The sequence below is a fragment of the Lissotriton helveticus genome, chromosome 11 (genome assembly GCF_964261635.1).
Source record: "Lissotriton helveticus chromosome 11, aLisHel1.1, whole genome shotgun sequence".
Classification (NCBI taxonomy): Eukaryota; Metazoa; Chordata; class Amphibia; order Caudata; family Salamandridae; genus Lissotriton; species Lissotriton helveticus.
In genome coordinates this window covers 638,694,620-638,721,192 of record NC_136072.1, presented here as the reverse complement: position 1 = coordinate 638,721,192, position 26,573 = coordinate 638,694,620, and the positions used below count along the sequence as shown (strand labels likewise).

The window sequence follows — 26,573 nt, the reverse complement described above, 5'->3', positions numbered from 1 at the left end:
AATGCATGCTGTATTTTAATTTCATCGCATACACTGAAAGTTGGCTTCCTATGGCAGTTTGGTTTTCATACTATGCGTGTATGTGTTTTTCTTGGCTCTTCTCCCATTTTTTTTAAATATGAGACTCATGTTTGTCTTTTAAATGTTTTTCAAATAGACCAAACACTGCCTTACTGGACCCTGGCTCCCCAGACTTCTCTCCTGTGGTAACGGTTGTGGATTGGTTACAAGCTATCAAGATGGAACGGTACAGGGATAACTTCACTGCTGCTGGGTTCACTTCTCTGGAAGCAGTGGTACATATGAACCAGGAGTAAGTCCTTGGCTGTTTCACATAAACATTAGTAAATCACTTTGGAGCTAGTTGTTTTCATTTGCTTTAGACAAAGTGCCTTCTTCTCATTCTGATTTAAGGAGAATTTTTTATTTCTCCAACAGCATGTCATAAAATGTTTTCCTCTAATGTACTTTGTATATGGTGCATCATGGTTTATTAATGCTTTACTTCATCCACCTCTGAAACGTGAGTTCTCATTCTTTCTTTTATTTCCCATTTGACGTAGTGATCTATCGCGAATTGGTATCGCGTCTGCTGCGCATCAGAACAAGATCTTGAACAGCGTCCAAGGCATGCGGACCCAAATGCAACAGATGCAGGGCAGGATGGTCCCCGTCTGAGCCAGTGTTAAATAAACTCAAGACTCTCGAACTTAGTTTACCTCATCCATGCACTTTAATTGAAGAACTGCACTTTTTTACATCATCCTCGCCTTGTTGGAATGAAGACCTGCAGCATCGCTCATTGTACAGATTGCTAGACTGCTGGCAGAGGGGATCGAAATGACCAACAACATTTTCAGCCATACTTGGAGCACGATGTTTTGTTATAAAGTTCTTCCCAGTCGTTCTGCTCTGCCAAACCCAACTGTGTCAATAAACACATAATGCCACAATAATATTTGCTGCCAGATGCTGTGCTTTCAAATGCATTCTTCTGTTACGATCCCGCCTCCCTGGATTACAAGCATAAAATATTTTTTTTTACTGGGGTACGTGTCCAGGGATGCCTCATTGGAATCAAAAATCGGGGTAGGATAAATTATGGAGACTTGGGCGCTGCTCAAAAAGTAATGCTGGCATAACCGCGAGGAAATCTCATGGACAACTTACTCTGTTTATCGGTGACTCCCAATCAGTGACTTCTTTTTGGGTTGCTCTGTAAGGCAGTGAACGGAAAGGTCACTGGGGCGTTTTCCGCTGGCCATGGATGCATCTTTCCAAGACTCACTGTAGACAATGTCCACCCATTGGAGAAAGTGGGCTGTGAAAATTCAATTGTCAACTGCAGAACTGCCAGGAACCTCTGTTTTTCCATTCGAAGAAGTTTCGCTGGTTGGGAAATTCAGAAGGGTAAGTGGGAGTGAACAGTCTTTCAGTAATTTGTTACAAATGTATCTCTAATGTTTTCACTTACTTATAGGTCTGGCACAAAATGTGCTGTCTTAATTCAGGTGTTGGTGCATCTGTTAAAAGTTCTATTCAGGGCAACAAAAAGTGTTGAGAAAAGTTAGAGTGAGTGTGGAGGGTGAAAAATTAATTTCCTTGACCCATTTTGTTCTTTCAGGGATTGCACCATTGTTGGCATTGAGCATGGGGTGTCTGGCCAAGACATTTGATGATCTTAAATTAGAAGCGTCCAAATATTGCTGACACTTAGACATATTGTGATGGGGCGCTGTGATGCAGGAGTTGCTTACTCACCGCTTCTGGCAGCCACTTAAAGGAATCACTGCTGGAGCCTGATCTGGAGAAACTGGAGCCTGCTTTTACTGCTTAAGAACCCAGATCTGCTTGCTTGGTGTACTTGTGAGCTGCTGGCGTAGTGCGTTTGTGAGCTGCTGGCTTAGTGTGCTTCCGGGCTGATGGCTTTGTGTGCTTCCGAGCTGCTGGCTTAAAGTACATGTCATGTCAAGAAAACAGTTATCTGGCTTCATTTTGCTAGCAGATTCTGACTTGAACGTTTTTTATGATTTGTTTGAAAAGATCATATAGAATCCAATTTTTTAATTGCATAAAAATTACCAGTATACACGTTTTTGTGTTTTTGTCTTTAGATATTTTGGAGGATGTTTTTCCCTGAGGCCTTTTTATTAGCTCAGCTGTAGAAAATAAGCAGACCTCATAAAATGGGAGCTGGTGAAAATTCGTAGAGTTAATCACTAAGTTCTGGGGCTTTCACGAAATAATAATTCCTGAAAGGTAGTCCCAGGTCGATTCAGTTTTAAAAAGCTTGAGGGTTTCAGATATGCAATTATTTTACCCTTTCCCATCCAAAAAACATGTTGTCTGAATGGATAATTTGTATTGTCACAAGTATAAACAAATTACAGGTGCATTTGCTCACTAGTGCAAAGGATAAGATTCAGTTAAGCCCCACAAACCCACCCAAAGTTCTTTTCCTCTTAAGCTCCCCTGCAACTAACTGGTTTCTTATATGAAACATATGTGGAGGTATTTTTAGGAAGCTTCATCAGTTCGATATCTATTTACATTGTACTGGCATATTCTGTATTTTTCATTGCTTCATGGTGTGCTAGCGAGCACTGTTTCACAGCCTCAGACATTCCCCAGATGTTGTTTTCTTCATCAGTAATATCTCCAAATCGATTGCTGTGATGCATCTGTAGCAAAAAAAAGTCTTAAAGAGGAACCTGTAGGATTTTGCTTTGCAGGCATCTTCCTTCCATCTCGAAAGGGGTTTCGCGAGGGACCTCTGGGTAGCAGGTGGCATTCTCGGTTCTATCTTCTAACTGTGCCAAATTGGTGGATCCACGTTGTCAGGTGGCTTTTTCACTTCAACGATAATAGTGCCTGGTGCTTGTGTGCAGCCAGATCTGTGTTCATGAGAATGCTCTGCGAGTCCTTTTGGCCTGCATTTTCTCTGAGAGATTCAAGAAGCTCAAGGGCAAAGAAATGTAAGTAGAGGACAGACTGCAAGAAATAAACATGCTCTGTGCTATCTATGTGCTTTTGAAAGACAGATTTAAGAATTCCTAAGGAGATAGATTTTAGCATTTAATTCAGATTCAGGAAAGGAACCTCTCACCAGACTCGTAGGATTATTCTCTGTGGAACTAACCCTTTGATGAGGGCTCACATTGATCTTTTGAGAGTTCTTGATTTTGTTCACATGAGTAAGGGGTCATGCGTTGTTTGACAAATAGAAATAACATTTCCCCGTGCTGTAGGTTTAATAATTGCGTACATGTTTAGCAATGCCGAATATGTAGAACTGGCGAGCAGATACATTGTTGATCCCTGATTGTGAGTATAAGTGCTATTTATCGCAACTTATAAATGCATAAAAAGCACCTGTTACGAGTTTCTATTGAATAGCATGCGGATTTTGGTGTTTAATGCACTAAAAACACATGATACGGTAAATACCGTATGCTTTTCTCCTGTTAAATGTCTGCAAGTTTCACCTGTCGAAATTTAACGAATGTTGAGATATTTAATGCATCAGATAGCTATCGGATACGTTAATTACAATCAAACTCGTAGTTCTGACCCCTGAGCAAACAGAAGTTCAAAGAGGGGTCGGTAGACAACTGCCCACTTCTAATTAGGCCGTAAGTCTTTTGCCCGTTTACCTGCCTCAGTCTAGACGGGCACGTCTTACTACTGACACTGCAGTAAATCGGGATCCCTGCAACAAGAAGCCAACATTAAATGTCAGTCAAATTAGTGCAATGCTATCCTCACACCCAACGTTGATGCGAAACATAAAAAAGAATAAATAATTGCTATTCATAAAATATTAAAATCCTCATGAACGACAAAAATGATTTCACTATGTAAAGTCCAAATCCTCCCCCCTTGTGCTCGTCTAATCTGCTGCCACACATCTTTCAATTCTTTTTTTACCCTCAAATAAAATATGTTTTTTATTTATCTTCTCTCGGTAGATATAATGTATTTTGAGACACATTATAGGCATTTCCATTTCTTTCGGGCTTTAAAACGTTGAAACTGATTTATAGGCCAATTTTCAACCTAATTGAATACTTAGCCCCACCTCCCCCTCTTCACCACTGATTTCTGTTGCACAAATAACATGGACCCAATTAAGTCAATATTATTTTTCTCAGTTGTTTTGCTGGCGGAGTTTTAGTTCCGAGCTTCGGTCACATAAGTTTGTGTTTCAATGATTAGCTAAGGGTTTGTAGTCAGTTGATGAGTTCCAAGCAAATATGTGTGGTTAATCAGTGATCAGAGGCCCTGTTTAATAATTATTTTACATATTCATGCTTTCGAATAAATAAATACAAAACAAATTGCGTGCAGTTGCGGATTAGGACCTCGCATTTATCTTCATCTTCTTGAAAGACTTTACCAGCAGTTTGTTGTCGAATGTTCAGAAAGTAATTGCCTCGTTGGCGAAATAGAGATATAATGCATTCCTTCCTTTGAGCCCACATAATATAAATTCAGTAATCAAGTGGAGATGTTTGTCCTGTGTAAACAGGCCTAGAAAAGGACAATGTGTGTTACTCGCTGGGTTTTGAAAGACTGCACTGTTTACTTGTCCCTTCTCTATTAAACTTGTATGGCTCACTCGTGAATAATCCGACATATTTCTAGTACCTCATTCAGAGTTACTTACGGATTGTAGACTGGCAGTCAGATCACATTACACTCAGTTTTACTAGTTATACGAACATGTATTCTAGGTACTCTCTTTTCAATTCAGTATATGCTTTTTCTCAAAGCAAGATCCCAGAGCAAACGTTACCTTCGAGTCATTCCAATGTAATGTTTGCCTTATTCATGCCCTGTGCTTAAATGACGCCCACAGGAGCAGATGCTGAAATGATGCGTTCAAGACAGTTTGCTTATTTTATGCCCTGTGTTTAATGATGTTTTCAAGAGTGGCTGCCGAAAATATGCCTTCACTTGTGTATGCTGAAATGATGGCTTCAAGAGTGTACGCCGAAGTGATGTGTTTACATGTGTTTGCTTAAATTATTGAATGCTGAAATGAGGTCCTCGAGAATGTATGTCATCCAGCCGCGGCCCGTGCAGGTAAGAGCGTGGGGCCGGGTGGGGGGAATTCGACGGACGATGATGAGGGAAAATTCATTATTTATTCAATTTTACATCGTCCATCGAAATCGACCCCGCCCCACACCCAGCCCCACCGCTCTTACCTGAACGGGCCATGGCTGATGTCATCAGGATTGCTTGAAGGTCTAATGCCAGGAGGGTGTCTGCAGGAATTATACCCCCAAGGGTATCTGCGGAACTGATGGCATCTCTAACTGCGTCACACACCTCACTACCCAAACTCGCAGTAAGCTCTACCCCCCCACCACCACCTTTTCCTCTGCATATTAAAACCCCTTTGGTGTATTCCCACTCCTCACCCTCTTCTATTGCGCTGTAGGCACCCACCATATATACCAGACTATAGAAGTCACATACATTAAATGCAAAACACACAAGATGATGGACGGAATGTAGCACAATTTACATACATTAAATGGACACAAAAAGTGGGCAGGAAGGACTGATGCCATTAGGTAGGCTAACGGGAATATTATCACCAAGAGTACCTACAGTCAGGACTTTACAAAGCGTTGATTCAAGAACAATGGTACCAAGAACACGTGAAGGACTTATGCCATCATGTGTGAGGCAAGAACGCTGCCACCAAAAGCGTCTTCAAGAATAATTGCATCCAGCTGCCTGGAGGAATTATGTCCAAGTTGTCTGTGCAGTTCCATATCCAGAGCCATTAGATGTGTCTTCAAAATTTACAGTCAACATTCAGAAGTGTGCCTAGAAAAGCCTCTCGACTCATTTCTTCAGGCTTTGTTCTCATCCAGTTGCTTGTAATGTTGGACCTTTTGTCTCCTTGCTGCTCCATACCAACCTTTGTAGTTGTACATTTTCGTCATTTCCATCAACAACATGTCATTAATGCCACTTTCTATTTTCCACCCATTTAACCAATCCTTAATGTGAAACAAGGCCCTCACACCTAACATCCCATTAGACTTCCTTTCCACAATAATGGGTATCTTTTCTAATTTCCCAGAGAATGTGTTAGGGATATTTACGAATAGATTGAGTAGTAATTTGAGGAGTTGAAGCATATACCACTTTCCGCCTGCAATCACGAATATACTTAACTGCAATTGGTCTAGGTGGCACTATTTTCTTTCAACATAAACAACCTTACCTGAGAAGGCACTCGATGTATGTCTATGCATAAAACTGTATTTTCTTTATTTGCTTGTTCTTTAGCACTGCATATCATATGACCACATTTTAAAGAAGTTCAACTGTGCTGAATACAACATTTGAATGCATTGGTCCACTATTACCAAGACTTCATCTCACCTAATTGTCTGCTCTGGTTTTCTTGTAGATTCAAAGTCTTCTTTTTCCTCACCTACTTCTCACCTCCTCACAAGGGATTTTGTTAAAATCCGGAAGACATAGCAGGAGCCGGACTTGAAGTTGGATAAGGCTAACTCTTCATCAAGACAGTTGGCAGAGACATTGACATGCATTGGGCAACTGAAGGACCCCAAACTGCTCCTCTTGTGCTACATGGAATGAAGACTCAACATGAAGGCATCTAGTTCTCAAATTGTTGTTTGAGGAATGTTCTTGTATCAAAACAGTTCGCCCTACTTTATATTATTTTCTTCTTTTTCTGGTTCTTTATGATTTTTCTTGATGAACATTGCATTTCTATTACTATGTGCCACTGCTTCATCTGTATATTAACTTTAAGAAACGGAGCATCGTTCTTGTGCCCGTCTACACCAGATCCAGGCCCACAGTGCAGATTCTTATGCATGTCGGCTACCTGCAGAAGCTTGTGTCCGTCAGTTTCTACACAAAATGTGCCATTGTTGTGCCGAGTATATAATTGCAGAGGTGTGTTTTCTCAGATAACCTAAGACGTGCTTTCGGTGTACATTTGAGTTCCCATCAGTCATCTTCGGACAACAATTTTATGGGCTCTCGACTAATATGCTGTAAAGTTCCAAGATAAAATGGAAAGTGTTGTCAGCCTGTATGTGATCCCTAAAATATAGAAAATGTTAAAAAAAAATAGAAATGATCTCACTTCTGAAACGTTATAGTTTTATTTTTAAACTGCCAAAATACCTTAAAGTGATGGAGTTTTCTGCTGCTGAGTAAATCAACATTTCCCTTGAAGCTGTGGCGTTGTAGTGGATAATATCTGTAAGGAATGCTACAATTCCTTTTGCTATCACTCCTTCCTATTATTGCCTGCTCAGAACCCGGAAAACTATGACCCCTCGAATGAAAGGCAACTACTTCTATTTCTGCTGCATTTTTCAGCAGTAGTTAAAGTGGCCTTTCTGTAGACCAAGACATTGAAATACTTGCGAATGTGAACAGTATGTGCAATTCTTATTAAATCACAGCAGCTCAGTGGTTGAAATGCCAACCTGAGGAAATGTGTGTCCTGTAACAATTAACCAGGCATGGTTCTATTCTAAAGATATTGGCACAAACCGTGCGTTGCATTAAATTCTATCAACAAGAGGACTCGCATAATTGTGTGTACACATAACTATATGGCTGACTATTGTAAGTGTACCTTGGCTGTCCCTTCTGTAGGCCAGACCCCACTTCTCAGTTTATTGTAAGTTTACGATTGAGACATTTTACATAATTGTAGAGCTGATCCTTAAACCCGCTTTTTTGGGGGGCTACGTGGACTTTTTGTGCTGTAACCCTAAATCTAATTTCTGGTAATGATGGGTGGGGTTGGTGGAGATTGCTGTGCTGTCGTACATACATGCTGATACGGAAGAGGGGCTCCAATTGCGTCATTTGAAAGTACGCTCCGGTTTCAGGAGATGGTATGTGCAAGAGTTTGTACACATTGCCTTTTTTCTGAAAACAGAATAGAAAGGAAAACGGTTCCCAACTAATGATGCTTCCCTGCACTCTAGGGTGTGTCAGGGCCATGATGCAAATGGAGAAATTGGGCGTATTTATTCACCTCTGTTGGGTGAGGTTAGGCGACGGGTACTAATAGCTTTAATCCCTGCATGCTGTCTGATTTCAACAGTTGTTAATTGCCTTTGATTGTGGAACAAGCTGAGGGCATTATCTGGCCCACATATTGCACTATTGCTGGTATTTTGAAGTGTTAACCCTGTGTGTGTCAAAGGATACAGTTCTACACCCTGCATTTTTAGGAGAACATTGGCGCGGCATACTCCAACACTATATTTATTGATCTCTTGAGGGGTGGGGTCACAATTGTTTAGTTGTCGCTCTTCTTTACAAAATGGATGGTTACAGAGTGTTGCCCTGCCATGATGTGGATTTAAATATATATAACACTTACCTGATTGTGTCCAAGTTTCACATCCCTGCTGGCAGACTGTATGTTTTAATTCTATTGTACACTTAATTTTTCCATGTTAACCTGAATCCCAACTCCATTCTCAATGCCCTGGATATATTTGCTATTTGAGAAATAAAAGAAAGATGAATGTACTGCTTCCGAAAACACCTAAAGAAAGGACACAACGCACCATCAGATAATTAAATGAGTGTATAGCAATAGCTGGAACTCAAATTTCGATTCAAAAACAGTTTACCACAGTGTTTGCTTTCATAGTCTCCTATTTACAGAAGATACCATTGATGAAACTTCTCTTGCTCAATGCCTTCTTTGCATTCACAAATATTTTTTATTCCACAATTGTTTTTATTTTATATTTTGATGTGTTATGTATGAGATGTGTATATGTATTGAAAGCAAATTTACATATGTATACATGTAAAAAGGAAAAGGTTAGGTCTTACCAGTTTTCTAAAATGAGCAGGACTTTCCCATACATAATAATTTCATAACCAGGAAACAACCACCTGAGCGCTAACAAATAAAAGAGTGCATTTATTTTTTGTATCACTGCAAGTATGTTGGAATATGCAAGGTCTGTGGATAAAATTAGAATGTATGAAGCTTATTATAATTTAGTTCATACTGGAAAAAAAATCTAACAGAGCATTTCTTCGCTCATGTGTGGACTCCTCTGTGAGTTAGGCATATAGATTTTCTATTTTGTTTTAATTTGTAATTTTCCCCTCCTTGAATTTTAGGTACACATAACTTATGTCATTTATTTATGGTCTTTTATACCTAGTTTGTAAAATTGTAAAATAGAAAACTAAATGCAAGCATTTGCATTTAAAAAATAATAAAGTAGTTGCTGTAAAAATAAGAATCTGGTTCTTTGCTTCTTTAGTTTCTTTGCATCTGTGAGGCATCAACTAAAACTGGTTGAATACTGCAATTTTTAGGAAATCATGCTTACATTTGCTCATATGCTGATACACTGCCTTTTGGCTGCCAGCGCTCTGCGCTATAATTTCTTTGACACAATTCATTGCAAGAACTTTCTCGCCTCACTCAAGTGCTGCACCTCGCTTGCTCGAATATTATCTGAACATATCTCTGGCCCTAACCCACTCACACCACCTACACTTACCACCCACCAGTGCTTTCCTGCATGTAAATGGTACCGAATTCCCACATGAACTTTCTTGCTTTCAATGTCCATGTATTTCAGCACTCCTCTCTAATTGTTCGCCTTTCCATATGTTTAGTCTCTGCATCCCAATGTGCTTGAACTCTCTTGAGTTCAAACACACCCCCTAGCTTCTTACCTACAGACAGGACCACTGGATTTATGCGGCAGTGAAGGACCAAACTATGCGGGGTTAAATGAATTTTGTGGCAAATTATGCAGCGTGATTTGGCACACTTTTGAGATAGTATTACTTTCTTATTTTGTCATTTTTACACACGTTAACACAGTTTAGGCAAATGTTTCACTTCAGAGATAGCTGAATCACTGACAAATCGCAGAAAGATACAGGTGATCAACCTTAGACAGACTTCTAGGAGTCGGCCTTTTTTTTCATGGGTTATAAAATCTTTCTTTGCGAGATTTTCAATTTCATCTAATTACACAAAGATGACGAGTTGTTTATTTAAATATGCCCGACTTGCCATTGACAACTCATATTAACTGACAGCCTCATTTGGCATTCTATGTTTGCCTAAGGATCCTCAGTCTCACAACTGTTACACTTGTTGTTAATTGAGCCTAATATATCGAAGATAAGCGTTAAACCCAGCGCACTGGACAAAGAAAGAAACAAAAGAGTACTTCGACACATCAAAAAAAAAAAAAAACTATGAAAGCAATCGATGTTGAAAAAATGTGAGTCCTCAACAGACGCTATTGCAGCAGAAAAGGCTAAGGGGTACAATATGGTGACTCAGGGCCATATGTATCAAGGTACCAATTAGCGATTCTGTAATAGCGATTTTTAAGAAATCGCTATTAAAGAATCGCTAATTGGTATGTATCAAGAAAATTGCAATTTGTTAGCGATTTCTTAATATTCTTTAATTGAGAATTCGCAATTAAGGAATACTTTCCCATTCATTTCTAAGGGCCAGGAGGCCCATAGGAATGAATGAGAAGTTATTCTCAATTTGCGATTCGCAATTTGTTAATCGCAAATTGAGAATAATTTCAAGGGTGCAGGGGTGTCCAAAGGACACCCTGTTGCACCCCTGAAATATGCATGTGGCGCACATACATGCCATAAGGGCATGTATGTGCGTCACATGGCACTTTGACAAATGCAAAAATGTGCATTTTTGAAGGAATTCGCAACTTACCACCAACTAGAAGTTGGTGGTAATTTGCGATTCCTTAAGGCCATTTAGCAATTTTTTTTTGGCTTCTTACATTGCATTTAAGGAATCGCAAAATTTGCGAATCCTTAAATGCAATCGTAAAATAAGGAATCGCAAATTTTGCGATTCCTTATTTTTCATGCAGATTTGTGTGCGCATTTGGGCATGATACATATGGTCCTCAGTTCGAAGTAATTACCTCTTGTAGTTAAAATTTCAGATTTTGGAAATATTCTGGAGAAGAAGTCAAAAACACATCAGCCTAACATGTGAATCAGAATGACTCAAATATGGTGCATTCAAGTCTACGTCAAAAACTGCAGAACAGGAAATCCCCTGCAAGGTAAACGTTTGCTCAAGGTAGGTAGTGTGGGCTAGCAACCCCAGATCTCTGGTACTCAACAACAATCAATAAATAAATCCCAGTCAGTGCTCTTTCTTTTAAAAACACGACTAACTACTACACATTAAATTACAAAAAAATACATTCAGGTAGATGGAAAGACCATTTGTGGCCCCCTCATATCATGTTATACCCCCTAGTGGGTTTTAAACTCTATCATCATAGTACCGCCTCCTATAGCAGATGCAATATCACAATATAAGTGGATGTGAGTATCAATGAGGCAGGCCTACTGGCTTTGTCTGGTGTGTCACCACATCAATAAATGCCATTACATGTTATTATTCATCAATGTAAAACCATCATAGTCAAGGGGGACACCCACCATTAAAGTCAATAAAAATAGTATCAACAGTTAATAGCATTCACTACAGTATATAACCTTTCTTTGTTAATAAAATAAATTCAATCTCCTGAGAGAGGTAGAGTGACGTTTGTGAAACATATTGTGCAGGGCTTCTGCACTTCCTACAGCCCCCATAACTCTTTTGGGCCATGTTGGTGGTACCTCTATCCATCGTGGGGCACCATATAAGCAAATATCAGTTACTGGCTGCTCTCCAGACACATCTTTAGTGCAAAATGATGTGTCGCATAGCAAATAGCAATGGGGTTGCCTCCAAGCAGGAGGACTCATAACGGATATACGAAAGAACCATACATTCCGTTGTAACGCATGCCGTTACAGCGCGAATGCCATTACCATGCATAACCTTTACCACGTATGCCTTTACCAACGGTGGATTCTCCGTTATGGCGGATGAGCGTCACCTCGCCTGCTGCGAGTGCAGCAGGCACACACACACTAATAACATTTACTAAATACCATTGTATTAATTTGTCCCAGGTTCGCACTGTTCCAGTGCGAGGGCAGGGGGTAGGGCTGATTAGTGGGATTGCACTATTAATGCAGCCTGTGCGCAGGGATTGCAGCCACAGGCACCCAGCCTCAAAATGAGCGCTGGGTGAGCCTGGGGCGACCAATCCTGGAGTTAGTTTGTTTTGGGTTGTACAGGTGAGGAAGTCCCTCCCTTTCCGCCCGAGGTGGCGCAGAGGAGGAGAGTGCCAGTACACCAGGAATGAGACTGCATTTAGACCCTGTGGCCGGTATATATGGTATGGTAATTGTTTTGGGCATTGGGCCTCATCATATTGTAATGTTGCCAGCCACCACTGGCCTTTACAATGCATATGCCTTTACCATGCATGGCTTTACAACGAATTTCATTGTAAAAGCATGAATGATAAGGGCATATGCATGGTAAAGGTTTTACAAGAAATTCTAAGCATTTTACAGATAAGTAGAAACCCTTTCAATATATATATATAAAAGGGTGTATATTTTCATGTAAAATACTTGCATTTTCATGATAAAAGCATGCACGGTAAAGTAAATACATGTATGTATATATATATATATATATATATATATATATATATATATATATATATATATATATATATATATATCAAACAAAAACAGGAACCCCTTCGAATTGAAGCCACCCAGGAGATTATTTTGCTCACCAATCTTTATTCAGCACCCTGCCAGCAGGTACTTTCTCAAGGACAAAGGGCTTTCATAAGTTTGTTTCGCCATCGCCAGACGCGTTTCAGGATTAGAGATCCTTTCTTCAGTGGCGCAGGTAAGAGACTTGTAAAAGCGCTGTTCGTTGCACACTTATCAATTTCAAACACCTGCCCCAGTGGGCGCGGCCAACAGGTGGCCTTCTGGGAGTTGAAGTGCGCTCGCAGTATTTCCCTCGTGGGTGCGCTTAAGAAGTCTCGCAATAAAGTTCAATAACAGATGCCAAGTCTTGATGGGGACCTGCCCCGCTTTGTGGGTGCAAAATAGGAGCAATATCATCTGGCACCACCCTGCTGTGGCGCCCGATTACCTCCGGTCCAATTGCTGCAGCACCACCATGGTGCCGTCGCGGACCCGCCAGGATGCGGTGAGCTTCATGTTCACGACCGGGTTGAGGCCGTCTTAAATTTCAAACAAAAACAGGAACCCCTTCGAATTGAAGCCACCCAGGAGATTATTTTGCTCACCAATCTTTATTCAGCACCCTGCCAGCAGGTACTTTCTCAAGGACAAAGGGCTTTCATAAGTTCGTTTCGCCATCGCCAGACGCGTTTCAGGATTAGAGATCCTTTCTTCAGTGGCGCAGGTAAGAGACTTGTAAAAGCGCTGTTCGTTGCACACTTATCAATTTCAAACACCTGCCCCAGTGGGCGCAGCCAACAGGTGGCCTTCTGGGAGTTGAAGTGCGCTCGCAGTATTTCCCTCGTGGGTGCGCTTAAGAAGTCTCGCAATAAAGTTCAATAACAAATATATATATATATCCTTTAAACCCCACAACCCCCTCAACCCTTATTCACCATTAACCCTAAAATTACCATTGCCTTCCCAAAACCCATACCTGCCCTAAGCCCTAAAAATTATCTATGCCACCCCAAAACCCATACCCACCCTAGATCATAAAAAGTCCCCTTGCCATCCCAAAAGAAAGTGGGGAACCAGCAGGAACAACATAGACTGAGCCACCTTCAAATCTGCCCTCAACAACTACCACCGCCAGATCAAAGCCTCGAAAAAGGACAGATCGAGACCAGCATCAACCAAACCAGTCATGATTCAGAGTCAACCACAGCACCAAGGCAGTCATGATCACTGTTACAGACAACATCCGCACCCTACTCGACAGAGGAGAATCAGCATACCTTATCCTGCTGGACCTCTCCACAGCTTTCAACACTATCTCACATCATACACTCATGGATCAACTGCAATGGATCGAAATCACAGACAATCTTAAATGGATGGCATCCTTTCTAACAGGATGCACCCAGCGAATCCGTCCCCCTCTCTTCACCTCCCAACTCAAGCGCACCATCTGCAGCATCTCTCAAGGTTCTTCCCTCAGTCCAACCCTCTTCAGCATCTACATGACACCACTCATGGACATCATCAGAGCCCACGACATCAACATTTTCTCCTACGCCGACGACACCTAGCTCATACTCCTGCTCTCAGCGGACCCCACCATGATGAAGACCAACTTACATAACTGTATGAAAGACGTCTCAGCCTGGATGATGAACAATTGCTGGAAGGTCAACATGGACAAAACTGAAGTACAGATCTTCGGCAGGCACACCTCCCGCTGGTACGACTCCGGGTGGCCATCAGAACTCGAACCCACCCCCACTCCGAAAGACCACACCGCAACCTCAGCATCATCTTGGACAACATACTTTCCATGAAATACCAGGTCAACACTGTCTCTTCAGCTTGCTTCCACACTCTCCACATGCTCCACAATGTCTTCAAGTGGCTCTCCATCAACACCAGGAAAACTGTGACACAGGCCCTTATCACCTTTCAGCTGGACTACGGCAATGCACTCTATGCAGGCACCACCAGCGATGATCCACAACGCAGCAGCCAGACTAATCCTCAACCTCCCAAAGAGGATCCATATTACCCAGCACCTGAAAGACCTCCACTGGCCCCCCATCCACAAATATGGTAATTCAAGCTCTTGACCCACACCTACAGAGCCTTCCATGACCAACGACCCACCTACATGAACCACCGCCTAAATTTCCACCTTCATCCCAAGAAACTCCACTCCGCCCATCTTGCCCTCCACAGATACCACACATCCATTGCTGCAGCAGCGGAGGGCACTCCTTCTCCCACCTCGCCACCAAGTCCTGGAACACCCTTCCCCTCCAACTCCATACTTCACCCTCATTGATTCGCTTCAGGCAGGGACTCAAGACCTGACTCTTCGACTGACACTGCAGCACAGCGCCTGGATACCCTCTCAGGTGATAAGCAGCGCTATATGTACTGCTTGATTGATTGATTAAAAACCTATTCCCACCATATACCCTTAAAATTCCCTTGTCACTTCAAAACCTATTCCCACCCTAAACCCTCAAATTACCCTGGCCACCCCAAAACCCATGTCCACCCTAAACCCTTAAATTACCCTTGCAACTCCAAAACTCATACCCACCCTAAACCCTAAAATTACCCTTGTCAACCCAAAACCCATACACAGTCTAAACTGTAAAATTACAATTGCCACCGCAAAACCTATACCCTTCCTAAACCCCAAACATTCACATACATTTATATATTAAACCAACCCATACCCACCCTAAAAATGCCCATCCTAAACCCTTTAAAAAACATGTGCCGTAATATATTTGTAGATGTGTGTGTGTGCATATGTGTGTGTATATCTATATATGTCACTTAATGCTTACCTAATACTTACATTTAAAACGCATGTGCCTTTACCTTTACCATTCATGCCATTGCAAATGTCTTCAACTGCCACAGCTGAAGCCCAGTAGTCCCTGTCTGCCTTGTGGCCCCGCTAACGGGGTCTGACAGACAGCAATGTCAGAGGACAGAAATTGTAAAGCACCAGCATCTTCATCACAATTCATCAAGTTCAAGGGTAAGAACCAAAAGATGCATGCAAGGAAAATATATCAAGGGATCCCAAGTTTAAAAAATACATTGAAATTTAAAAAAAAATCTTTTGAAGAAGCTTTTGCCTTTTACCAGTATCCAAGACCAATAGTGCAGACTATACTAAGGGAGAATACTATGCCCTGTAAACAGAGAAGGAAAATAGGCCACCTAGATCTCCATTATAAGAGGAGAATGAGGTTCAAGGTGGTAATTCTTCAACAGTAGTGGTTTTCACACACATGCCACCCATTATTCAGGACATAAAACAAGTTCTTGAAGAGGAGGACTCAATTTGAGAGAATGTAAACACTGACTCGCCAGACAAGGACGTTGAAATATATCCTCTAGATCAATTCCTTCAGCAGATATTAATATTTAGTAGACAGAAGACAAGAAGATGCAGACTGATGACATGTTAAAAGAACCTCAAGATTCATCTTTTAATGCAAATACTAAACTCAATTCATAATAATCTATAAATTACTACATATGTTGCCTAGGGCCAGATGTACGACCATTAAGTTTAGCGATTCGCAAATTGTGCAAAATTGCGATTTGCGACTCGCTAAACTTAATGTACAACATTGTCTCAGACACTGTTTGCGATTCCCAATGTGCTTGCTAATTGCATGCCTCATAAATATTAATGAGGCTGTCGCAATTTGCGACCTCATTGGGAATGGCTAGCACTCCGAGGGATGGTGGCCGGCTGGGGTCAGCAGACTACCATGTCTGGGACTGCTTTTATATAAAGCAGTTTTTTTATGCAGCCTGTTTTCCTTAACCACTTGGCTGCTAAGGGGTGTGCATGTAGGTCCATTGACTTTCCATTGAAATCAATGGGCCCTACATGACGAGTTACCCTTGTCATTAGCACTGAAGGGGTTAAAGGAAAACGGGATGCATTTAAAAAAGAAAAATTAAACTTTTCAGTAAAAAATATTTACGCACACGTTCACAAAGGGGAAGGGGTCCTCTGAGGACCCCTTCCCGTGCGAGTCGTTTTCCACCTACTTGAAGTAGGTGGTAAACTGCGAGTGTTTTGCGGCCGCAAATGGGGTTGCAAAACAACAGTACATGGCATGTTGACTCGCTACTTGGAGGGACATCTTTTCCTAATAGCGAGAGTCGCAGATCAGTGACTCGCAAAATAGTATTTGTACATTCCTGGAACCTTTTTTGCAGTCGCAAACGGTCCGATCTCTCGTTTGTGACCGCAAAAAAGGGTTGTACATCTGGCCCTTAGTGTAGCACAACAGCGTAAATAGGTCTTCAATAAATGGTAGCTGCAAGAGCAATAATATATTGCATGCATCGAAGTCTCACCCAATACCCTCTATTAACATGACAAAGTTGACTGTGTTATCGTCCCAACTGCTAAGAAGAGAGCATAGGACCATTCTCAGATAAAGATAGCAAATGTTTTTAACCAGTTAGCAGAGAAGGACTGCCACTTGTCAAAGGAGTATTGCAAAAGCAAATCCAAATTCCCTCCTAAACATATATGGCCTGTAGGATGGAAGGAAAATGCAGATCTGGTGAGGCATTTACTGGGAGAGTACCAGAAGAGTAAAACATTGTAAGAAGTGGACAAGACCACATTAAAGACGTTTAAAATAATCAACTAAACTGGCTGGTACAGTCAGTAAGCAACTATCTACTGGAACTGTAAATTGCATACATGAATGGCTCTGTACTTCAGGTTCCATACCAGAAGTTCGGCAAATGTCTTTGACATGCTCTTTTTATTAGAGTGCGCTTACTTGACCCAAATGTGAATGTCTTTCTAGAAATGGAGTCCAAGGCAGTTGAAAAGGGCCATGGGAGTTGCGCTGTCACAAGGGTTCTCCGGGAGAGGTACTTCAAGCAATATATGGGTTCATGGTCATCCTCAGTTTCAAAGCCAATCTTCAGGTTTAGCATATTTATACAATAGCCAGTGGTAGCAATCTACAACAGCACCCTGGCATTAATGTCGTGAGTGAGTAAGAGGACAAACTCTAGAGACTACAGTTCCAAGCTAATGACTCACTAGCTCTGCCCCACTAAACAAAACATCAATACAGGGCAGATTAAATGACTTTGTGCAGTAAAGGCAGTTGATAACCAAAGGTAACTGGGGTTAGCAGGTAATAATAAAAGGATTTGCTATGAATGCATCAAAAGGCTTTCAAACACTACAGCAAAATAGGCAGACATACAAAGGGGTTCCCCTGCAGGAAAAGGAGCAATAGAAGAAGTCACAACCACATGAAAGGTATATGCGAAAAGTCTCTACATATTTTCGGAAACCACTTAAACAACTGACACTAATACCTATACTAGATTTGAGATCAATGAGCAAAGACTGACATTTTTCAAATAAGTATGCTCCATAAATTGGTAGGTGAAGAAGGCTATCTAGCAACAATCGGCTTGAAGGATTCCCAGTTCCGCAGCCCGATTCACCCAGACACAGGAACTATCCAAGGTTTATAAAGCCAGGTGAGAAATTATCAATTTTAAAATACTATCACGTGGCATCAATGCAACACCTAGGCACAGATTTTCAAAAAGTTTCTGTCGCTTTTGTGGGGCAGCCCAGACTCATCCGAAGTTGGGATTATAGAGAGAAAAAATGATGACAGCTAGGACAGTAATTAAGAATACAACTGACAGCTTTGCAAATATTATCAGGCATTAGTTCATTTTTGTATAGTTTGATGATGTTTTAGTCAACTATAGGAAACAGTGAAAAATCTGAGAATATTATTAATACAGATCATGACTGGACTGATGGCTGATGATCAAACTCCTCTTTCAAATGCACCATTAACAAGTGAAGCAATGTATGAGACTTTAATGATACAGGATAGTGGGAAAGCCGCATGTCTTGATGGAATATTGGTAGAAATTTACAACAGACTCCTAGAAGTATTTGTCAGCATTTGTAGTTTGTGAGGCAAAGGAGCCTCATAGGTCACAAAACCTTCTGGACTGGCACTTATGAAATCAGGCATGGAAAAAGAAAGTAGTGAAATATTGACTTGTCTCATAAGTAGGATTAGACAAAGCCAGTTGTGCTGCATCCAGTTGGGACTTCTTTCAGGCAATTGCCTTCTAGGTGGTGATTCGGTTTCCTCGACCACTTTCAAGGAGATCTATGTTTTATCTGCTTACACGTGGTATTCAATATCATATGCTTCTTTTAAGTACACCAGAGGCCGTATTATCAAAAGTGACATGGTGGTGCAATGGGTGTGTGCACCTGCTGTTTTCACCCCTGGAGTGCTTTTGTATTATAGAAAGGGCCGCAGACATTTGCATGGATTCTTCTGTGATTGAGCCGGCTCACATGTAGCACTGGCACAATCTCAATGGGTCTATCCTAATTTCTTTGGAGTTTGTCCCCATGCAAATGAGTAAGTACTTTGTTTTGGAGCATGTCAGAAGGCACACTAACTGCGCAACATAGAGGTGACACACAATCATAGCATCTTAATGAACCATTGAACGGAGAAAATGCATAGCCCTGCAAGTGGGTGCAGTAACTCACTGCACCAGTCTGTCGTCAAATTACTGCCTCCTTTCAAAGGCTAAATCATCGTCCTTACACAGTGAGAAGTGGACTGTCGACTTTAAATAACTAGTACCCCTTTCACTAATGACCTACTTCCAGGAGAGGTGTGCCTTTGTGGCTGTATCCAGGGTAGAGAGCATGCAAAGTGCGCATGACTGTTTGGCCGGCCCAAGCCAGCCCGCAAAACATTCATGCACACTTACAGAGTACCCACTACTCCTCCCAATGATAATAATATTGAGTTATTATCAATATATTTTTCCTTTATTTACACTGCTGAAAAGCAGTGGGGTGACTCTCCTCCGCCTTAGCAGAGGAGCCGCCACTGTTGATACTGCCAAATGATGCTGAAAAATCAAGAAGCATCACGGCACATGACAGATCATTATCTCACATGGCAACGATATCTTATCTGTTGCTCAGGGAGGCAGTTCCTGTGCAGAGGCAGACTGCACGTTGACCAACATATCACTAGCCTTGAGTTGGGAAGACATTTCTGCTGCGACTACTAATTGAAGTGACATAGCAATTTAATAAACCCCCAAAATGGGACTTTAGCAGAGATGATCTCAGGGTCTCTGTTAAGGTATTTGAGTAGCGATTTGATGATTACATGTTGAAGTGTCCGTGGTATCATGGCCATGAAACGAACTTGGGGATGACTGAAGCTAAGCCAAAGAGCGTCAATGCCAAAGCTCTATAGATATGACTCTGTCCTGCTCTCTTTCTATCATACAAAGCAGTACAGCAACTTGCTGCATTGTGTGGAAAAATAGTATATTTGTCTCTTCATCTGGATAGGTGTAATAGTGGATTGCTTTAGTAAAGACGTTAGAATAAAAGACTTCCAGTTCCTTCCGACTGAACATTGTGAACAGATTAGCTGTCCAGTCTAATGCAGTTGATGTTGTCTATGATGGAGTAATGGACACTGAATTAGTCTGTCCAGGACTGTTGCAAGCACTGTGAGATAATCTGTTCAAGAAGTATTAAGAAAATGGAGTCCATTATATGGCTATATGAGGCAGCTCAGAATATTTAGGCCCTCACTAATTCTTTGGGCCTAAGTATTTAGCAGGTCATCAGCCCAGCTATTCAAGTTCCCTAGGATGAACACTCTCCTAAACACTGTGTTGACATGCAGAGAGAGATTGGTGGGGATGTTCAGGCAGGAGATGGCGACGCAGATTTCTCAACACTTTGTAAAATTTAAAAATTATTTGAGCTGGAAAGTAGAATGTTATTAAACACAAATAGCGCTTTGCAATACTTTGCACTAATTTGTTTTGCGATGTCCCATGGCTGGTACATGGGCATTCCCACGATACCACCCATGGTTTTTCATGCAAATTCCTTTCTATTGATTGTGGGACAGGGCCTTGTGCCAAAATTTAACACCTTCTCAAAGTAGGCATCAAGTTGGAGAAATGTTTTAATTTTTCCTAATTGTTCAAACATTGTATGTTTTCTACACTGTACAGTACGCCTCCAATATGCGAAAAGTTTTAAACCTTGCATTGGTATACTATTTAGAGCTGGACGGATATATTTGCAGTACAAAACCTCTGCTAGACATCACACATACACTTTTGCATTATGGTGCAAAGGTGTGTGTGTGTTGTGTAGGTGGGCTAATTGTGCACCCAGGCTAGGAAATGGAGTAGCAGCGCCATATCTTAGTATATGTAGCTTTGCCCTGCTGCTGGAAAGGCCCATCGTTTTTGTCTTAACTGTTTTGCCGACTGTAGCTCTCTTTGTAGTTTACCCTTCTAACCAGTCGCAAACTGATTGTACTCTCCCTTTCAGCATGTTGAAATTAGCATACCCCGATTGGCATATTCAACTTACCTATAAGTCCCTAGTATATAGTAACACATTGTACCCAGGGCCTGTACTTTAAATGTCACATTTGTGCTATCCACTGTAGTGGCAGTGTAAACATGACTGCGGTCCTCCCACCATTAATTCGATTATACAAGTCTAAAGTAGAAATTCAATCTGTTAACATAACCCATTTTGATAGGCCTAACCCATCCTTTTAAATATTAATAAGTCATCACTAAATAGGCCTTTTTGCCCAGAAGGTCCGGAAGCATGGCATTTAAACGTAGGATCTGTAATAATGTAATGTTAAACATGTCCTTACAGTGAAAATGCCTTCTGAGCTATTTTCACTGTAGCAAGTATGGTTGTTCCATGGGAAAGCATGGGGATACAATGTTACATTTAATATTTGCTATCTCCACTTAGGAAGAAGCTACAAAATACATTTTTAGTCTTTTAAAAACATATTTGCTACAAGCCCAAATCATTGGTAAAGTCGGATTTGTGAAACATATTTTAGAAGAGGTATTTTAGAAAAGTTACTTGTTACCTGCCTCAAGCCTCTAGAAGCCCATTTGCATGAGCTTTCAACTGTCACTGGACCTGCTCTCTCTCTTGTACCCGGTACAAAGAATTAGACTCCAAGCGCCATAAGACTGACCTCCTGTTGGGACTACAGGGATACAAAAAGCTTGAAGATGCCTTTTCCTGTATTCCCAGCTAACCAGTTCCAACTAGACTTGCCCTGGATCCTGCTGCTGGGCTCTGCTGGAGTGAAGTTTTACCACCAAGTGATGTCCCCAAGCTCCAGGACCCTTATCTGTTATCAAATTCTACTCCTGCTAAGAAAGCCTTACAGACTTTTTCCCGACTTTTCGCTCTGAGAGCCAATGGGAGATTGGTAGCAACCTGCCAAGCAGAATAGACGAAGGTGCATCCCCCCTGGGCCAAAGATTCAGGGTGCTCCCACTTCATTCTTCTCCACAGCAGCAAACCTGAGTCAGTGGGACCTCGCAGAGAAGGTATCTTGCCTCTTGGAGCCCTCTTAGGCTACAGCCTGCAGCCTGCAACCTTGACCTGCTGTAAGAATCCAAGCTCCGAAGGTACAATTCTTCACCAGGCAAATTATATGACAAGCGAAGGACCTTCCCTAGAGCGCAAAAATAAAATTTCTTCCATTCTGAGCTTTCCCTCCAAAATGCAGTGCTTCACCTAGATCTCGTCCACCAGCTATGCAATAATGTGGCACCCTATTTGCCACCAGGCTTCTGCCTTGCCTCCACAGAGAACTTTTATTTCCATTCCAGACACTAAGGGCCTGATTTTAATTTAGATCTTGGAGATGCCACCGTCGACCTGCCACTGCAGCGGTTCCAAGTACTCCATCAAGCTGACAGCGGACTGCCCACCTTTTTTAGATGTATGCTGGCTAACTCTCCGCCTGTGTCAACAGATTGTTTACCACCACATACGTTGGTCACTGCTGCTGACTCTGTGGACTCCAATGCAAGTAGTACTCTAGAGCTGTTAAGGCGGTGGGGTTGAGCCGAGCATATTCAGATTTCACAGTTCTGCTGGCAGTGTTCTAGAGGCGGTTTTTGACAGAGTGAATCCGTCGTGGGACGCAGTCAGCATTGGATTATTCATGTGAATGAAGGGTGGGTGCTGGCATCACATACCTGATATGTTTTGGCTAATTGTTAGCCCCTGACTACCACACTATAAAACACACTCCCTTTCAGACCACAATCCTTTATCATTCCACTGCACCACCACATTTCGAAGCTGAACTTTTGTCAGTTAAGTCAGGGGTCTTGTTTTTTTCACAGTTTCTTCTCCTATTTTCCTTCTTTCATTTGTTTTCTTGTGGGTTAAGTAATTTATTTCAAATCTTTTAATTTAGATAACAGCATGGAATTAAAATCCCTTTTTTACAGAGGGAGAATTGTCAGTTATGGTGGATGAAATTATTGTGTAATTGTTTGGATCCCAAGTCCAAAACACAACCATATCAGAAAAGTCAAATGTGGGCCAGAAAAGTTGACAGAGTGAAAGCTGTAGCTAACAACCTGAATACACACAGGAGGAAATTAGGAAGAGGCGGAATGACCTACAGGAGAGAATGCGTTCCCTGGCCTCCGAGCGTCAACTGGCGGTCCAGAGGACTGGTTGTGGTTCTCCCAGGGGGCCCTATCAACTCATTCCCTGGGAGGAGAAGGTCTTGCAGATCCTATATCCTGAAAACTTGACAGGAATCCCTGGTAGAGTGGAGACTGGTAAATTAGACTGTTGAATGGGTCACTAATGCTAAAGGTCCTTATTGATTTTCATTTAGCTGTTGCTAATGTGTTTTGCACCTTCTGCAAACATAGAAACCTACATATATTTGTATTGATCTATTTTCTGTCATGGTTTTGCGTTTCAATGTATTAGCTCCTATTTAACCCCTTCGACGCTCATGACGAGCTGGGCTCGTCATGGCGTAGCCTCCTCGCACGCTCATGACGAGCCCAGCTCGTCACGTAAAGTGCGCTTTTTAAAAACCCAGCGTACGGGCGGAATTCCGCCCGCACGCATGCGGTTAAGATTATGATGTAATGGTCCTTGTAAGTGTTTTTAAACCAAATAACATATTTCATATATGCGTCTTATATAGTAAATGTCTGCCCTTTTTAACTGCATTTTTTAACTAAGTATGTTTAACTTTCAATGTTGCAAGTGTTGTTAATATATAATTGAAATGACTACAACTACCATGCTGCCTCGTTATGGTTTTGTGAAAATAAGACTGCTATGCTATCTTGCTCGTTCTCTTTTTTCTGCAACATTTCCACTTATGTTAAGCTGTATTGTATTTATCAATCAATAGTCCACGCTAAATGTAGAAATGTTATAAGGTTACATTTCTTAATCTTGTCCTATCCTTGTTATGCTACAGAATTGATGTCATGTGTATCACAAAGCAAAGTTTGTTGAATGCACAATTGTAAGGTATATACATTTGTTTGCTGAATCTAAGTGGTGTTTCTTTTAATTGACTGCAATACTTATGTTATTACTTATGCTATATATCATTCTGGGTTGTGTAATAGTCATATTTCAAGCATGCAATTGGAATGGTTGATGTCATATTTCTCCACTCTACTGTGTTCTTTGGAATGTTTGGTATATTTAATGTATACTTTCTAATTAATATTTTTTTGTGATTTCAGGACATCTGTTTACCTGCTTTTCTGATTTACTTCTGTGTGTCATTTAAACTGTCTCATATTTGTTAAAATACCACTGAAACGTACAATCATTATGTTAAAAATATTTTACTTTGTAGGTTTCTACTTTCTTAGCTCCAAACATATTTAATGTGTAATCTAGACTTTTAATAATTGTTTTTTCATTCATAATACGTCCAACACAGAGTGTTCATGGGCAAACATCTGCCACAGGGGAGACCTCCACTCCACAGCAGGAAGACGCCTTCGGTGAGAACTCTACTCCTGCAAGTCTGAATGATGAAGAGTCTCACTCCGCCAACACCTACATCTCCCAACCCAGTTGTTACCACATCTCATGCCATGGATACCTCCACTTCCTGTTTCCAAAGCAACATCACCACAGGCTTGTGCCCCCAGTCCTTGCTTCTAGTCAGCCAACACCACCACCACCACCTCAAGTTCAGCCAGGAACCAGTGGGATGGGGCATACTGGGTTAAGGTCACAGGGCAGTGGAGGCAGGGGTCGTGGGAGGGATCTAGTTGACCTTCTAGGTTAGGCCACTGGGTTAACTGTCACCCTGGTCTTTATTAGTCCCAAGACATGATGGGCCAGGTACTCACAGAGCTCCAGGACATGATGCAGTTGCAGAGGAAGCATGATGTATAGATGGAGAATTTCAACTCCAACTTGGGCTCCCTGACTGGGGTGCTGCATGACAATCACACACATACATGCAGGGATTTCCCAGCACCATCTACCCCTTTTTGTAGCCCTACAACATGTGGCCCGGGTACATCTTCCACAGCCACAGAAAGGAAGGCCCAGCCACACGGAGAAACACCAGCATCCACCCCAGTCCCTGCAACTGTAGACCCCTCATCAGGAGGAGACTTCCATCCAGACTAACAGCCGGTAAGGATAGTAAGACCTCTACCATCACCAGCAAGAGACGCCAAACCTAATTTCCTTCAGTGTGGTACTACTATTCACTCTGTAGACTGTGTTCTGGATACATTCACCTTTCTGATGCCAGTTGTATTTTGGACATTAACTTCAAACAATTTTGGCTCTTTAAGAATGGTTTAGTTCATCATGACTGACTATATTTTTTGGCTTGCTTTTTCATTCCCATCCGGTTTTAATTCACTAGGTGTTGTTTAATACAATCACAAGACACACAGGCATGGACTGGTGTTGTATTTATCAACTCAATTAATTCATTTGTTTCCTTCCATCATAATTTTACCATGTCAAATAGCAAATGAAAGTGTAATCGTAAATGAATCGAAAGTAGGTAATGTTTTTGTCAAGTCCTCAACCATGACAACAAAATACAAATGCCAATAACTCAGCACTAGTAATTAATCACACTTGATGAATATTTGTCTGTCAACATTGTCACAAACATAATAATCCGTACATAACATAAATACTCAGTGCCATTTTCCCATTGCCAATTTCTGACCTTACCACCAAGGAAGAAGGGGATATAAAAAAAAACAATCAGATTCAATAGGCAAATTATCATTGCTTGATGTCATCCGCTGGAGTTAGATCATCTGTCTCACATTAGGAATCCTACATCAACAACACCAACAGACAAAATCATGGCATAACTACATTTTATACACACAGGATCATTACAATACACTGTTAAACATTCTAATGTAAGTAAACTGCTTCCTCCTCACTACTATCAACTTCATTTGGCATTTTAGGATCCTTACACGGTGGCTCTTCTTGATCTCCCTCCTCTGTGATATAAGGGATGTTCCGTCGCAGGCCTATGTGGTGCAGCATGAAGCAGCCATGGTGTTGTGTAGTTCCTACTAATCCGTAGGATCTGCACATTTGTTTGGACAGCATAAACTAGGGGCTTGGTGTCAAGACTGATTCTTGATACCCCCTCAGGATATGTTTACCTATAGATCATCTTGCGCACAGTGCCATGGTAAGCCCCCCAATCTACCAGAAAGCAAATTGTTTCTGGCAACCACTGAACATGACAAACATGACCCCTCAGGGATTGTGGAAACAGCACACACAGATCCTGTCGCTCAGACACTCGTGCTCACTTTCTCTCTGAGAAGTATATAGAGAATACACAGCGGAACATTTTCAATAATTTTGTTGAACCAACGTTATTCTTGCATAAAATATGTGTGCTGCAATGACTAATAGACAGAAGCAGATAAACGTGATTACAAGCACCAAAAGTGAAAATAGTAGATATAGTTCTACCATGGTGCTGAAACAGTGTATATATGCAGGTATATAAAACAAGGAAGTAATCAAGTGT

At 41.4% G+C, this 26,573-nt stretch overlaps 1 protein-coding gene across 1 annotated transcript in view; it reads left to right on the top strand.

Annotated features, from left to right (window-relative positions):
• EPHA4 (EPH receptor A4) overlaps positions 1 to 9,284 on the top strand; it is a 154,864-nt gene extending 145,580 nt beyond the window's left edge. Inside the window, exons 16-18 of the mRNA XM_078666463.1 lie at positions 158 to 313; positions 564 to 1,410; positions 6,434 to 9,284. Of these exons, the coding sequence (XP_078522589.1) occupies positions 158 to 313; positions 564 to 678 (271 nt within the window). The 3' untranslated portion in view covers positions 679 to 1,410; positions 6,434 to 9,284. The remainder of the gene's footprint in view (positions 1 to 157; positions 314 to 563; positions 1,411 to 6,433) is intronic.
• The last annotated feature ends 17,289 nt before the right edge of the window (positions 9,285 to 26,573 follow it).